This window comes from Malus sylvestris, chromosome 7 (assembly GCF_916048215.2).
Source record: "Malus sylvestris chromosome 7, drMalSylv7.2, whole genome shotgun sequence".
NCBI classification, from domain to species: domain Eukaryota; kingdom Viridiplantae; phylum Streptophyta; class Magnoliopsida; order Rosales; family Rosaceae; genus Malus; species Malus sylvestris.
The window spans coordinates 14,641,219-14,654,972 of record NC_062266.1 but is presented as its reverse complement, the minus strand read 5'-3'; the positions used below and the strand labels follow the sequence as shown (position 1 = coordinate 14,654,972).

The 13,754-nt window shown below is 38.0% G+C and overlaps 1 protein-coding gene across 14 annotated transcripts; it reads right to left on the bottom strand.

Annotated features, from left to right (window-relative positions):
- Positions 1-4,927: 4,927 nt before the first annotated feature.
- LOC126629322 (glutathione S-transferase zeta class-like) lies at positions 4,928-12,350 on the bottom strand. 14 transcript variants are annotated; one of them, XR_007625715.1, is made up of 7 exons: positions 12,094-12,350; positions 11,703-11,770; positions 11,530-11,586; positions 11,202-11,287; positions 11,017-11,088; positions 10,759-10,898; positions 9,412-10,585 (listed from the first exon to the last, which is right to left on the bottom strand). XR_007625715.1 is itself a non-coding variant. In XM_050299338.1 (5 exons), exons 1-5 carry the CDS (start codon positions 12,206-12,208, stop codon positions 10,884-10,886), a joined length of 345 nt encoding a protein of 114 aa, XP_050155295.1. In that variant the 5' UTR covers positions 12,209-12,350; the 3' UTR covers positions 10,575-10,883. The 14 variants fall into 14 exon arrangements, 2 of the variants coding, with proteins under 2 accessions (XP_050155295.1, XP_050155294.1); XR_007625721.1 differs by adding an exon at positions 11,868-11,948 and having other exon boundaries at positions 10,575-10,898; positions 11,530-11,603; XR_007625716.1 differs by adding an exon at positions 11,868-11,948 and having other exon boundaries at positions 10,575-10,898.
- Positions 12,351-13,754: the final 1,404 nt, after the last annotated feature.

Here is a 13,754-nt window from a genome sequence, read left to right as displayed (position 1 = left end):
TATGAACACACATGGGCATAATTCATTGTTCACATAACCCTGACTTGTCAAATATTCACTTATACGATTTTACCACATCCGCTTAGATTGTTTCAATTCGTAAAGTGGTCTTTTTAATCTAATAAAGAGAGTCTTCCGTGGTCTAGAACTATTTGAAACAGTCAATGGAAGTCCTTCTGGAACTTTCATGTAGATTTTCGTATCTATATCCCCATAAAGATACGTGATTACCACATCCATAAGCTGCATATTTAGTTTCCAGAAACTACTAAACTAATTAGGCAGCGGAACGTTATGACATTTATTACGAAGGAATACGTCTCCTCGTAATCAATCCCACAGCGCTGAGAGAAACCTTGTGTTACGAGGCATGCTTTCTATCGCATTATTTCATTCTTCTCATTACGTTTCCTCACGAAAACACACTTGTAGCCCACGAGCTTCACATGTGGTAGAGTATGAGTTATAGGTCCAAACACCTTACTTTTCGTAAGTGAATCGAGATCCACTTAGATTGTTTGTTTCAAGTTTGACCAATCCATTCTGCGTTGGCATTCATCAATGAAATGTGGTTCAATGTCATCAATAAGCATGATGTCAGTAGCTACTATGTACATAAATGCATCATCAATGATCATCTCATTCTGATTCCAAACCTCATCTAATACTGCGTAGTGGACCGAAATTTCTCAATTCTTGGGAGGTCAATTTATCTCATTTAAGATAGCTACTATGTACACAAATGCATCATCAATGATCATCTCATTCTAATTCCAAACCTCATCTAATACTGCGTAGTGGACCGAAATCTCTCGATTCTTGGGAGGTTAATTTATCTCATTTAAGACATCATCGTAATCATCTAGAATAACCTCATGTGTTGGGACAGATGAGTGAGCGATGGTCAAATTCGAACTAAGGTCACTAGTTGGTGCCATTTTCCTCTTCCGGGGTTGTGAATCCTTTGAACCAAGTGGCCTGCAACGCTTCAGGGTTGGAGCAAATGATTGGTTAGCCGCCAACGTACCGAGCCACATGGAAGGTGCAGCCTTCCCTCCTTCGAGGACAGTTCGGCCTTCCCAGGCAAGACTGCACGGCATACATTTATCCTTGCAGGTGTGTTTGTAGTGGGTATATGTGATCTTATCACCTTAGCTAGATTAGTAAAGCATCTGGCATGCTTTGAGCAATGCTCTGAAGATCTATAATTCGTCGCACCTCAGTTTAAGACTGGACAGTGCAGGGATCTAGATGAGACATAGTGGGAGCATACCACAATAATTCGCAGCGTTCTCCAAGAACGTTAGCATACTTATCTCCCCCTAACAACGGGAAGACTGTCTTATCAAAGTGACAATCCGCAAAATGTGACGTAAAGAGATCTCCTTTCAATGGCTCTAAATAGCGAATAATTGATGGTGAATCATAACCGACATAGATTCCCATTTTTCTCTGAGGACCCATTTTGGTATGTAGTGGCGGTATTATTGGCACATAAACTGTGCACCCAAACACAAGTAAATGCGAGACATCAGGCTCGTATCCAATAACCAATTGTATTGGTGAATGAGGTTGGGTAGCGGTAGGCCTTAGGTGGACCAGCATAGTTGCATGCAATATTGCATTGCCTCAGGCAGATACCGGCAGTTTGGTTTGCATAACCAAAGTTGATAGGAGCATATTTATGCGACTTTGTTATCTTATTTCTTTGCATTTAGTTAGTTAATTTCCATTTATTATAGTAATTTAAGTTATGTTCGTATTATTGTAGGTCCAATTGGCAAAGGTGACAATAAAGGGAAAAATGAAGCAATTTGGAGCAATTTTGGACTTAGATTGGATAGCATGCGTATGGAGCATAATGGATGGACATTTTTGGTGACAAATGATGCTAAAAATGTGCTACAAATCTGGAAGAAGTAAATTAATACTTGGAAGACAAGGAATTAGCTGAAGAAAAAAAAAGAAAACTTTATCCAATCTTATCTTATGCAACCTTATCCAAACTAACCTTATATTATCCTATCCTAATCCTATCTTACCTTATCTCCAGCTGCAAGGGAGATTCCTTATCACATTAAACCACTTCCTATCTGATTTAAGGAGTCCTAAAACAATGCAATCAACCTAATCCTTTTCCTCCACAAATGGTGTCGTGCCCCTGCCTATAAATACTACTTATTGCCGCAACTTTCAGGGGGGGGAGAGGAGAAAAATACAAAGAGTGCCACATCCTACATCCAGAGAAAAAGAGTGCCGCAACCTGCTATTCATCCATTGGAATTTCGAGAGTTCTTTCTATCCTTGTTTAGTTTCGATGTTTATGTTAGATTGCTTTTCAACTATGATGAACATGTGTAAATAAATTTCTCTTTAGCTAGAGGTGAATTCGAAGCCATGATCATATGTTTTATATAAATTGATTACATCCAGTTATTGTTTCATAAAACATGAATGCGATTTACTTATCTGCTTTATAGAAAACTTATTCTTGTATGTTTATTAAGGGTGCACACTTAGTTTGCATGCAGAGATTTGATGCTAGAATATAAGGGAAATTCACATAATCGTTATGAACTTATATTTATAAGTAGTAAAAGTCACTAGTCATGATTGTGTTAAGTAAATTCCTGGCAGGAGTATCATGTAGTTCATAGTTACAAATGCCTTGTCAATGCTTATGATTTTCACATAACTTAATGACCTTTGATATGTGTCTCTATCATGCTTTTCATAGTTAGGGAACTTGAGAAGGATAATTTGGTTGCGTCGCTGAGTCCAATTCAATGAACTTAGGAAAATCGGAGAATTAATTAGTGTTGTTCACAATTAATTTGGGGCATTGTCATTCATGGTTTATAGAAAAAATAATTGGAAATCAATTTGTATGCATATGTTTTATGTGTGGAAACCCTACTTGTGAAAATCATAAGCACTAATAAAGCATTCATAACTATGAACTACATGATACTCCTGCCAGGAATTTACTTAACACAATCATGACTAGTGACTTTTATTACTTATAAATATAAGTTCATAACGATTATGTGAAATTCCCTTATATTCTAGCATCAAATCCCTGCATGCAAACTAAGTGTGCACCCTTAATAAACATACAAGAATAAGTTTTCTATAAATTAGATAAGTAAATCGCATTCATGTTTTATGAAATAATAACTGGATGTAATTAATTTATATAAAACATATGATCATGGCTTCAAATTCACCTCTAGCTAAAAAGAAATTTAGTTACACATGTTCATCATAGTTGAAAAGCAATCTAACATAAACATCGAAACTAAACAAGGATATAAAGAACTCTGGAAATTCCAATGGATGAATGGTAGGTTGCGGCACTCTTTTTCTCTGGATGTAGGATGCGGCACTCTTTGTTTTTTTCTCCTCTCTCCCCCCTGAAAGTTGCGGCAATAAGTAGTATTTATAGGCAGGGGGCCTGACATAATTTGTGGAGGAAGAGGATTAGGTTGTTTGCATTGTTTTTTAGGACTCCTTAAATCAGATAAGAAGTGCTTTAATGTCATAAAGAATCCCCCTTGCAGCTGGAGATAAGGTAAGATAGGATTAGGATAGGATAGGATAAGATAAGGTTGGATAAGATAAGATTGGATAAGGTCTCCTTGTTTTCAGCTGATTCCTTGTCTTCCAAGGATTAATTTACTTCTTCTAGATTTGTAGCACATTTTTAGCATCATTTGTCATCAAAAACGTCCATCCATTATGCTCCATACGCATGTTATCCAATCCATGTCCAAAACTGCTCCAACTTACTCCATTTTGCCCTTTATTGTCACCTTTACCAATTGGATCTACAATAATACGAAAATAACTTAAATTGCTATAATAAATGGAAATTAACTAACTAAATGCAAAGAAATAAGATAACAAAGTCGCATAAATATGCTCTTATCAAAAGTCCGAGCTATCAATTGAAGGTGCTTTATGAAAGCTTCTGCCAAGCCGTTTTTGGTGTGAAAATGGGGTACAGGATGTTCCACTTCAATCCTTACTGACATGAAATAATCATCAAAAGGATGTGACGTAAACTCTCTAGCGTTATCCAGTCGAATCGACTTGATCTGATAATCAGGGTGGTGAGCCCTTAGCTAAATAATTTATACTAGGAGTTTCGCAAATGTAGTGTTACATGTGGACAACAAGCAAACAAGTGATCATCGTGTCGATGCATCAACTAACACCATAAAGTATCGAAATGGTCTACATGTTGGTTGGATAGCTTCACAAATATCCCCTTGAATCTGTTGAAGAAACTTAGGAGGATTGTGAATAATTTTTGTAATCGAGGGTTGAGTATTCAACTTCCCCAAAGAACATGTTTTACATGGCGGGAATCTAACGTAGGGAGGTAAATGATGCCCATGTGATGATTTGAGGATACGGTGCATCGTGTCACGTCCAGGATGTCTCATATGGTGCATCGTGTTCTGGAACTCAGGCATAAGGCCAGCCACATGGTGGACTTCTATGCCACGAATGGTTGTTATGTACAACCCACTCAGGAGACGTTCCAACTTATCGTGAATACGCTTCTGGCCATATTCATACGAAGTGATACAAAGAAATTCATATCCATTGTCTTCAGTGGTTTCAATATGATATTGATTATCTCGAATATCTCTAAAACTCATCAAGTTCTTTCGAAACGTGGAGAATAGAGGGCCTCTTTAATGGTTAAGACGGTTCCATTGGACAACATGATATGGGCCTTTTTGCATCCTTCAATCAGGTTGGATGAACCTGAGAGAGTTGTCATAGGTGCTTTCTTAGGTACAAAATTAGTAAAATGGTGTCACTTACGCAATATGGTATGTGTGGTAACACTATCAACCAGATAACTAACTTCCCCACTAGACATATACCTAGAAATAAATTGATTGAATTGGTCACATCCATAAATATAATTCCATTCATTCAATTAATCAATTCAAGAAATAATATCCATAAAACAATTATCCATAATTCAAAATAAACCAAAACTAAATTGGGGGTCCGGCCACTCCTAGTGGGTTTGGCCACTAGGGGTAAAACATCGTAAAAACATGTCTAAATTTTATTTGTCCATATGAGCTAATGCCTCCTGAAAATATGATATCTCCATGGATGTAATAGCATCTTCGGGATGATCCACATGTGCAAAGTTAGACTCACGGTGGGAATGATACTTAGCAATGGTATTAGGGGTAGCTCGACGTACGTATGACCAATGGTCCTTTGATCCACAACAGTAGCACATGTCCATTTTAGTGGAAGTCGATTAAACCGTAGCTTTTCCCTTGTTCTTGAAGTTTGTGGCATTAAAGGTAAGGGGTTAGCGCTTCTTGGTCAAATTTCCTCCCTTGGGTGGGCTTTGACTATGTGGACCTTGGGCTCGTGGTGGGGCTTACCGTCCATTGCCACGGCCATGATGATTTTTATGTCGTTTGTGGCTGCTAGAATTGGTCGCATGCACTTCAGGTGGGGCATTCGAGCCAATGGGTTGAGCTTAATGATTCTTCATCAAAAGCTGGTTCTTCTTTTCAACAAGAAGTAAAATAGAGATCAAATCTGAAAATTTGGTGAACTTTTATGCCCTATATTGTTGTTGCAGGACAATATTGGTGGCATGGAAGGTCGAATAGGTCTTATCCAAGAGATCTGATTCGATTAATTCCACTTTACAGAACTTTAGCAGTGATCGGATTCTACAAACTTCAGAGTTGTATTCATTCACAAACTTAAAGTATTGGAAGCGTAGATGCTGCCAGTCATGTCTTGCTTCAGGCAAGTAAATGTCTTTCTGGTGATTGAAACGGTCGGCCAAAAAAAGCCAGAGGGTGCGTGGGTCCTCCTCAACGAGGTACTCAGTCTGCAGTGCATCATGAATGTGTCTTCAAATGAAGATCATTACATTAGCTTTCTGAGCTTGGTCGACGGGTTTTTCTCAATAGGTGCCTCGATAGTGGCTCTAATACCATTTGCAATAAGATGGAGCTTCACATCTTGAACCCACTTCAGGCAGTTGCTTCTAAATACTTCCAAAGTGGTGAAATCAAGCTTGTTCAAGTTCGAAATGTCCCTAAAATGGAGGGTATAACAAAAACATGGTTAGTCATATGGTAATCCATAAACATACATTGTAGAACATTCGGGTTCTATAGACATGTATTGGTTTAATTTATGCATGAAAGCTACAAGTATCATGTGGTATGTTTTGAATGAAAACTTCGGGTTTCAAAGGCACTAAATATGAAATTACAGGTTCAATTTAGTTTTATGAATGATTAATTCATAAAGGTGAGGTTCCTGCAGGAACATAGAATGCAATATGCTGATTTAATTATAGTGGATTTGAGTTGCTTCGAGAACTCAAGTGTGAGAGCTTCAGGACTACGAAAGTATGTCAATGGTTCAAAGTATAAAAACAAATTATTGAATCGTTAATGTCCAAAAGTGATCTTCAGGTCAATAATTTTGGATTAATTATCAAATTAATGGACTGCAGGTCACTTTTAATTAATTGAATAGATCAGGACCAAACGAGGTCGATCGTGGAAGCAAAATAATGACAAACAGGTCATATTAGCTTCGGTTGGAGATAAACCAAGTGATAATTAATTAGTGTAAACCAAAGTACCCTAAATAAATATTTGGGCATGATTTATAATGCAAGGATGCCAAAAATTGGTATCGGGTAGAAAAAAAGACACATGAGTGAGCCTTGCAGATTCGGCTGTAGGCTTATTGGGTCACGAGAGGGCTTCAAGCCTCTGGGTCATGTGGTCTGGGAAGCCTAACAAGGCTGCTAGCATTGGGCCAAGAAATTGGACATAGGTGTAGGCCCATCAAAAAGTTGGTCGTGGGTTGGTTTGGGAATCCTAGTCGAAGCTGGGTTCAGGTCGGGACAACCCAAGCCCAGTAGCAAAGGTTACAGGAAAGTGGGGTGAAGACTGGGGCGAAGCCAAGTGAGCTATAGGCTGCTTCAAGCGAGCCAAATCATGGGGTAAAAGTAAGCCCAGCGGTACTGGGTTGCTAGAGTTGGACGAGGGACTCACGGAACAGCAGGCCAAGAAGGTTGCAGGCTTTCTTGGTTGGGCTAAGAGACTTCAAGCCTGTTAAGCTCATTAAGCCGAAAGCCTAGGGTGTCTGGCTTAGCATAGCAAAGCCCAAAGGTTGCTGCTATGTGGTCCAAAGGTGTCAAAATGACACTGTGCCATGATGTGCTCCACGGGGCTGACCTTCAAGCTAGCAGTGGTTCGGCGGTGGTGCCAAGGTGGTGTGGCAACTGTACCGCACCAGTTCCCAATATATATATATATATATATATATATATATATATATATATATATATATATATATATATATTCAACTTTTCTAGGGTTTGAAAAACCCTAAATTGCTTGTAATTTATTTATATGCTTTGACTCATAAATTCCATATAACAATATAATTGTGTAATGCATGAAACATATATACATATATATATATATATATATTGACAAATATATATAACACATATAATATATATATATATATATATATATATCGGAAGGAAAATATAAACATAAGGGGTTCATGCATCAAGGGGAGTGTTTTCATGCTTCATGGTCGTTTCAAATATCTTCCTTTATTTTAAGCGTACCTGATTGGCAGAAAAAAAAATAAAAGCCTTTGAATTTTGTAGAAGATAGCCTCCTCCTACAATCCTTCAGTTCCTTAGCTTCTGGCAAGAGCGTGCTAATAACGTGTTGTAGACCTATTTAACTGAGCTATTCTAAGGGAATAGGGAGGGGGAGGCCGGCGGCAACAAGAGGGAAAAGATAGAGAGATTTAATTGTGAGGTGTGTATTGTATCATCCCATTGTGCCTTTATTTATAGTATTAGGAGAGGTTAAATCATTACCCTTTTAGGATTTCAACTCTAATAGGATATTAACTACTAAAGGGAATATTCAAAGATATCCCTAGATACACTAGGATTTACACAATCATATTCCTATTCTAAATATGACTGCAACAGGACGCCTTTTCCATACACAGAAAACCCTAAACACTCACTTTTTTCAGAGAGACTAACTTAGGCATCGGAAATCCATTGGCCAACACCCCCCCTCCACACCCACACTCGTCATGGGCGCGTGAGGCTTTTGGTCTTTGATTGAAGGTTTAGATTGTTTTGTAGGTGTATTTTTGTCAAGACTGAAGACGGTGGAAATTTGCATCGACAAGAACGATCACCAAAGGTTTGTGGCAAGATTCCGAAAGCAACCGGTGCTACCTCTTCTAGAGCCACGAATGGAGCCAGTGTGAGGCATAATCGCCGCAATTTGTTGTTTGAGGATGCCCCCATTCATTCAAATCTCTAGCTCTATCCCTGGTGGTAGAATGATTTCTACAAATTACAAAATCAAATTATCAATGATAAATCAATTTAAGCCAATTCTAGTTTTTCCTAATAAATCATTTTTATTGTCGCTCACCACCCATCTCACACAAATTCTGTACTACTATTTTAGATTAGAGGAATTTATATTTGTTGTTATGTTTGATTTAATTGTTTCTTGTTTGAAGGTGTTGCAGCAACTTAGTGGCCAAACACCCGTTTTCTCCAAAGGTAATAATTTTTTACCCATTTGGATTTTTATTGGTAATTCATTTTTTACATCATTTTATATGTCTGCTGCTAGAAATTAGCGTTCGATTTCACAATATTATGTGATGACAAATTAGGTGATTACCAAAATATAATCAAACTTTAAGAATATGAACTGTAAGAATATCAACCCAAAAGCACGAAAATATTGCATTATATTTTGGAAAAGCCCCACAGTGATTTTTTTTATTTTTTTTATTTTTGAAAAACAGTGATTATATATAGGATTATTTGGCTACGATAAAGAATGTAATAATTACACAACATTAGATAATCCTATAAGCGTCATTATTATCTGGTGCTTTTAGGATTATATTTTGAAGAAGAAGAAGTGGATTATATTTTAAGTATGACCTAACATTTAATTACACAACATCAGATAAACATGAATCAAATCTAAGAATATGAACCTAACGGATAATCATGCTCTATAATCCTAAAAGCACCTGATAAATCTATCTTTGAATGAACATGATTAAAAACAAAACATGATTTAGGTTATTAAAAACTCTACACAAATGGTTTAAAAACCGCAATTTTGTTTCCGGTTTTGTATACAGCTGAGCTTTTAACCTAAACAAAAATAATTAAAAACCCTACAGTTTATGTGAATCGGGGTGACTAGCATAAAAACTCTAAGTCCTGGTTCAATCAGGAGTCCTCAAAGATAAGGATGGCGTGAGAATATTCTTAATGTTCTAAGGGCCTGGTTCAGACTCCCAAGTCCAGTAGGAGTGATTGAGTTCAATTCAAATAAGATGATATTTCATTCAAGATATGCCAAGAAAATTTAGTCCGAGTAGGACTCTACCTCAGCATCAGGTAAAAGTTGCTACTATAGAAGAGGGAATGCAATGTTCAAAGCCTCTTCAAATCAACACACAAATAGGTCATGCGAAAACTCTCACTCCACGCGAAACCCTCTCATCCCTGAGAAAACATTGACTTTTCTAACTTCGTCAAACACATCTTTAGTTAGTCTTAACAAAACTGTGGTTGGCAACCGGCAACACCTTCAATTAGTCTTAACGACACTGGAGCCATAGATCAGGCAATTGAGGAGTACCTTCAGTTAGTCTTAACAGCACTGCTTCGAGATCAACTAGTTATTTATCCAAGTCTCGGTTAACAAGGAATCTCTAAGTCCTTGTTCGAAAAGGTCATTTCATCAGCCTTCTCGACGAAGTGAAGTGTTACTAGGTTACATCGTTCGACACATTGAAAGCTGAACTTAGTTTATGATTGGATATTCACAAGTACAATTTAGAATTTGGCACTTCGACGGCCAAACCACATTTACAATCAAGACACTTATCTCTTTTGAGTATTTGTGTCTGTACAGCCTGGAACCGATTCAACGCACTTATATTTGTACAAATATAATTACAGCGGTTGAGCTCGGTGTCAACGATTCGTGAACTTCGAAGGAATTAGAAGCCTTTTCTCTAGAACCCAAAGGCTGAGACGAGTTCTTTCCTCAGCTGCAATCGCAAGACAAAAGTCAATAGCACATTCGACACCACCACCACCACCACCACCACATTCATTCACTCACCAACCGAGCTCTATCGTCGAGTTGGCACGCCCCGCATTCAATCAAAGGACGTAGTTAGCTCATTAGCTATTCGGCCTGCACGTCGCGTAGGCTTGGTAGTTTTTTGGGTAAACAGATGTTATTTGGATTCAAATTATCATTTGAAGTTATTTTGTTTGTATGTATCAGGCTAGATATACTGTCTGTTATTTTGTTTGTACGTATCAGGCTAGTTATACTGTCTGGTATTTTGTTTGTATGTATCAGTCTAGTTATATACTGTCCTAGAGTTATGCCGTCAGGTAGAGGAAAAGAGATTTAGTACAGGAATTTAATAACAATATCAACAAAGTTGCCCCAGCATACTTCCACTTTGCTCAAACCTGTCATGAGTTAGGATCATAGTGAATAGATAGGTGCATGTTTCGATTCATAAGATATAATGTGACCATAGTAGGACACTTGACAAAAGAATTAACTGATAGACCATGAATTTCAGAAGCTTGAAAGGGTAGTGGGAGCTAAAAATAGATATGCTAGTCCACTCATGAGCTACCTGATTAGCGTTCTGAAAGCCTCCCAAGGGCATATAAAATTAGAAAATTCTTCAGCCTATGACATAACACCATAAACTCCTTTTGGTGGCAGTAACATATGTTGTTATTTCTTCAAATCCTGAATCTACAACTTAGATTTCTGCACGGTGTAAAGAACAACTACCATTATAAACTAGGCTAGTCAACTTCAGGTGCAGAAATTTTTTAAACCAAATTATTTAAATTGGATATGGACTTCACATTTAGTACAAACGTACCTGGAGATTAAGAGCTTGTAGCCGAGGATCAGCTGGCAATAACAGTCTCTGAGGATATTTGTCCCCTAAATACTAATCGAGCACCACAAGAACACATCGTACCCAAATAACAGAACAATTAGAGGAACAAGTAAACCTTTAAAAACTGGAAACAGATGATCCATTTCCCAACAAACTACACTAACCAGCAATATTGCAAAGGAGTCTGAAACCACTGTATCCCCATCGACCAACACCGGAACAAAATGAAGAGGATTCAAACACTTGAACTCTGCAACTCAATCATTAAAAAAAGGCTTAATTTATTGAACCTTGGAAACATAGGCAGCATTTTTAAAGGGGTTATATCTAGCATGTTATATTGCCTGGCTGTGAATTTGTACCGCACATTCGATAAGTATCCAGTACCCACCAAAGTAAGGATTTATACTAAAAATTTGACAACATTAACGTGCCGGATTGTTTGGCAAGAGAATGTGGCTTGTAATGAGCATAATATCGCTTCAAACTCACCTGGACTGAACTGCTCTCCAGCTGGTAGGCTCACCGGTTTGTACTCGTACGGGAGTCCTACGCATTCAATTGAACTAACAAGAAGTCAAAACCAAGTAAAATCCAACTCAACCAAACATTTGGCCATTAATTCATGAATGTTGTTTTACTGCAGTAGCGAAAAGCAATCATACCTATGCAACTTGGTACGGGTTCAATACCCACGGATTCCTCTCCTGCCTACAGCTAACTACCTATAGCGCTACCCAAAAAAAAAATTGAAATATTAATTCAACCAAAATTTTACACAAAATTGAAATCGAGTGACATTTTTTTTAAACAAACGATAGTATCAATACCAAGGGGTTGGGATTGGGCTAAGCCTTACAATATGTTTGCCACAATAATATGGTAACTTCGCCTTTGGTGATAATTGAACGCTTTCATTTACAAGTGGAAAAGAATATCATTAAATCGTAATACTAAGTGGCGAAATCGAGTAACATTTAAATTTGAATGAATCATAAAACATTCAGGAGCAAAAAAAATGCAAAAATTACACTAAAAGTAATATTTTCTAAAAACCTTTAAGATTGAGAGCGAAGCGGACGCGCCAAGAGCAAGAGCTTTGCCAGTAGGAATAGAGAAGGAGCTTTGAAGCAGCCGGTACCTGATTGCTGCTGCTGCTGGTGGTTTCCATGGCTCTCCGTTGTTGTCAAAAGCTCTCGACTCTGAAACGTCTGATCCTGTTCAAGACACTAGTCAACTTCGAATGGAGTTCAATTTAATGGGGGCTGTTTTTGTTTTCTTCTCAGCTTCACCGTCGCCAAAGAGAAAATCCACTTTTTATTATTATTATTATTATTATTATTACTAGTACATGCGCACCCACAAAGTACAAGTTTGAAATGTTTTATTTTTATTTTTAAAATTAGAAGGAAGTGGAAGAGAGTGAGAAAGACGCGGGACAGGAGAGAGAATAGAGGTTTTATTTTTATTTTTTTAATTAGAGATGTTAAATAAAAACAACAAAATTTTGTTTAATAAAATATTTTACTGACCTTAATGTAGTACAAAGATATGATGTCCTCAATATTTTCTTAATATTGATAAAGTGTGTGACACAGTACTTATTAACTTATTAGGAAGCCTTTAAGGATGTGTTTGTTTGGTCTCATTAAATGGGACTGGACTGGACTGGACTACAGTCCCATGTTTGATAGGTGATGGGACTAAGTTAAGTGGGACTAAGGGGATTCGTGTGGACTAGAGGCCTTCTTAAAGGTTCTTAGCGAGGCCCTCCCCAAACCATGGGACTTGCTAAAACCGGCTTCTTCTTCCTCCTTGCGAGCCCCTCTGTGAGTTCTGGGCTTCTTAATTTTGAATTTCGATGGGATTTAATTAAGATCCGCAGACTATCCCTAGCAAGCTGCTTCTCTTCGCCATGGTCATCATCCTCTAAAATCTTGAATCTCATATTTCCCACCACCAACATCAACCACAAAAAATCCCCCATCTCATATTTTCCACCACCAACCATCACCCGGAAAAAATCCCCAATCTCATATTTCCTGTCGCCACCACCGCCATGGACGAGCCATCCGAGAAGCTCCAGAACCTCAAGTCGCTGAATTCTCTGCTGCTCAAGGAAACCAAGGACCGCTAGCAGTAGGTGGAGTCGCTGGTGCAAGGCAAGGCAGATTTGGAGTCCGGGCTGAGTCGATTCCGCCGTGGAGATTGAGCTGCTTGTGAGCAAGTTGAGTGAGTAGAGCAAGGAAAATGTTGGGTTAGAGTTGGAGAAGAGTGTTTGTGGTGTTTTTGTTTTGACCCAGATGGAGCAAATGATGTGAGATAAAGTTTGAGATTGAGATGGCGATGAGTAGAGAGATGGTGAAATTATGAAGTTGATGAGGGAAGTGGAGCAGCTTGCTGGTGGAATCGAGATCAAGAAGGGAAACTGAGAGAGAGATTATGTGAAGAAATTAATAATAAATTAATTTCGACAATAAACTACAGTATTATTTTCATTATCCTACTTGTTAATCCGACACTGCACCAAACGCTTCACTAGGTTAGTCCAGCGTAATCTAGTCTAAGCTATTCCAGCTTAGTCCCTGAAGTTAATCCAGTCCGGTACAACAAACGCCCCCCCTAAGAGAAGAAGGGATTCCCATTTTTTATATAAATGGGAATTAGTTGTGAGGTTCACATCACATCGAATTTTAACTATCCGAAACGTCTATTTC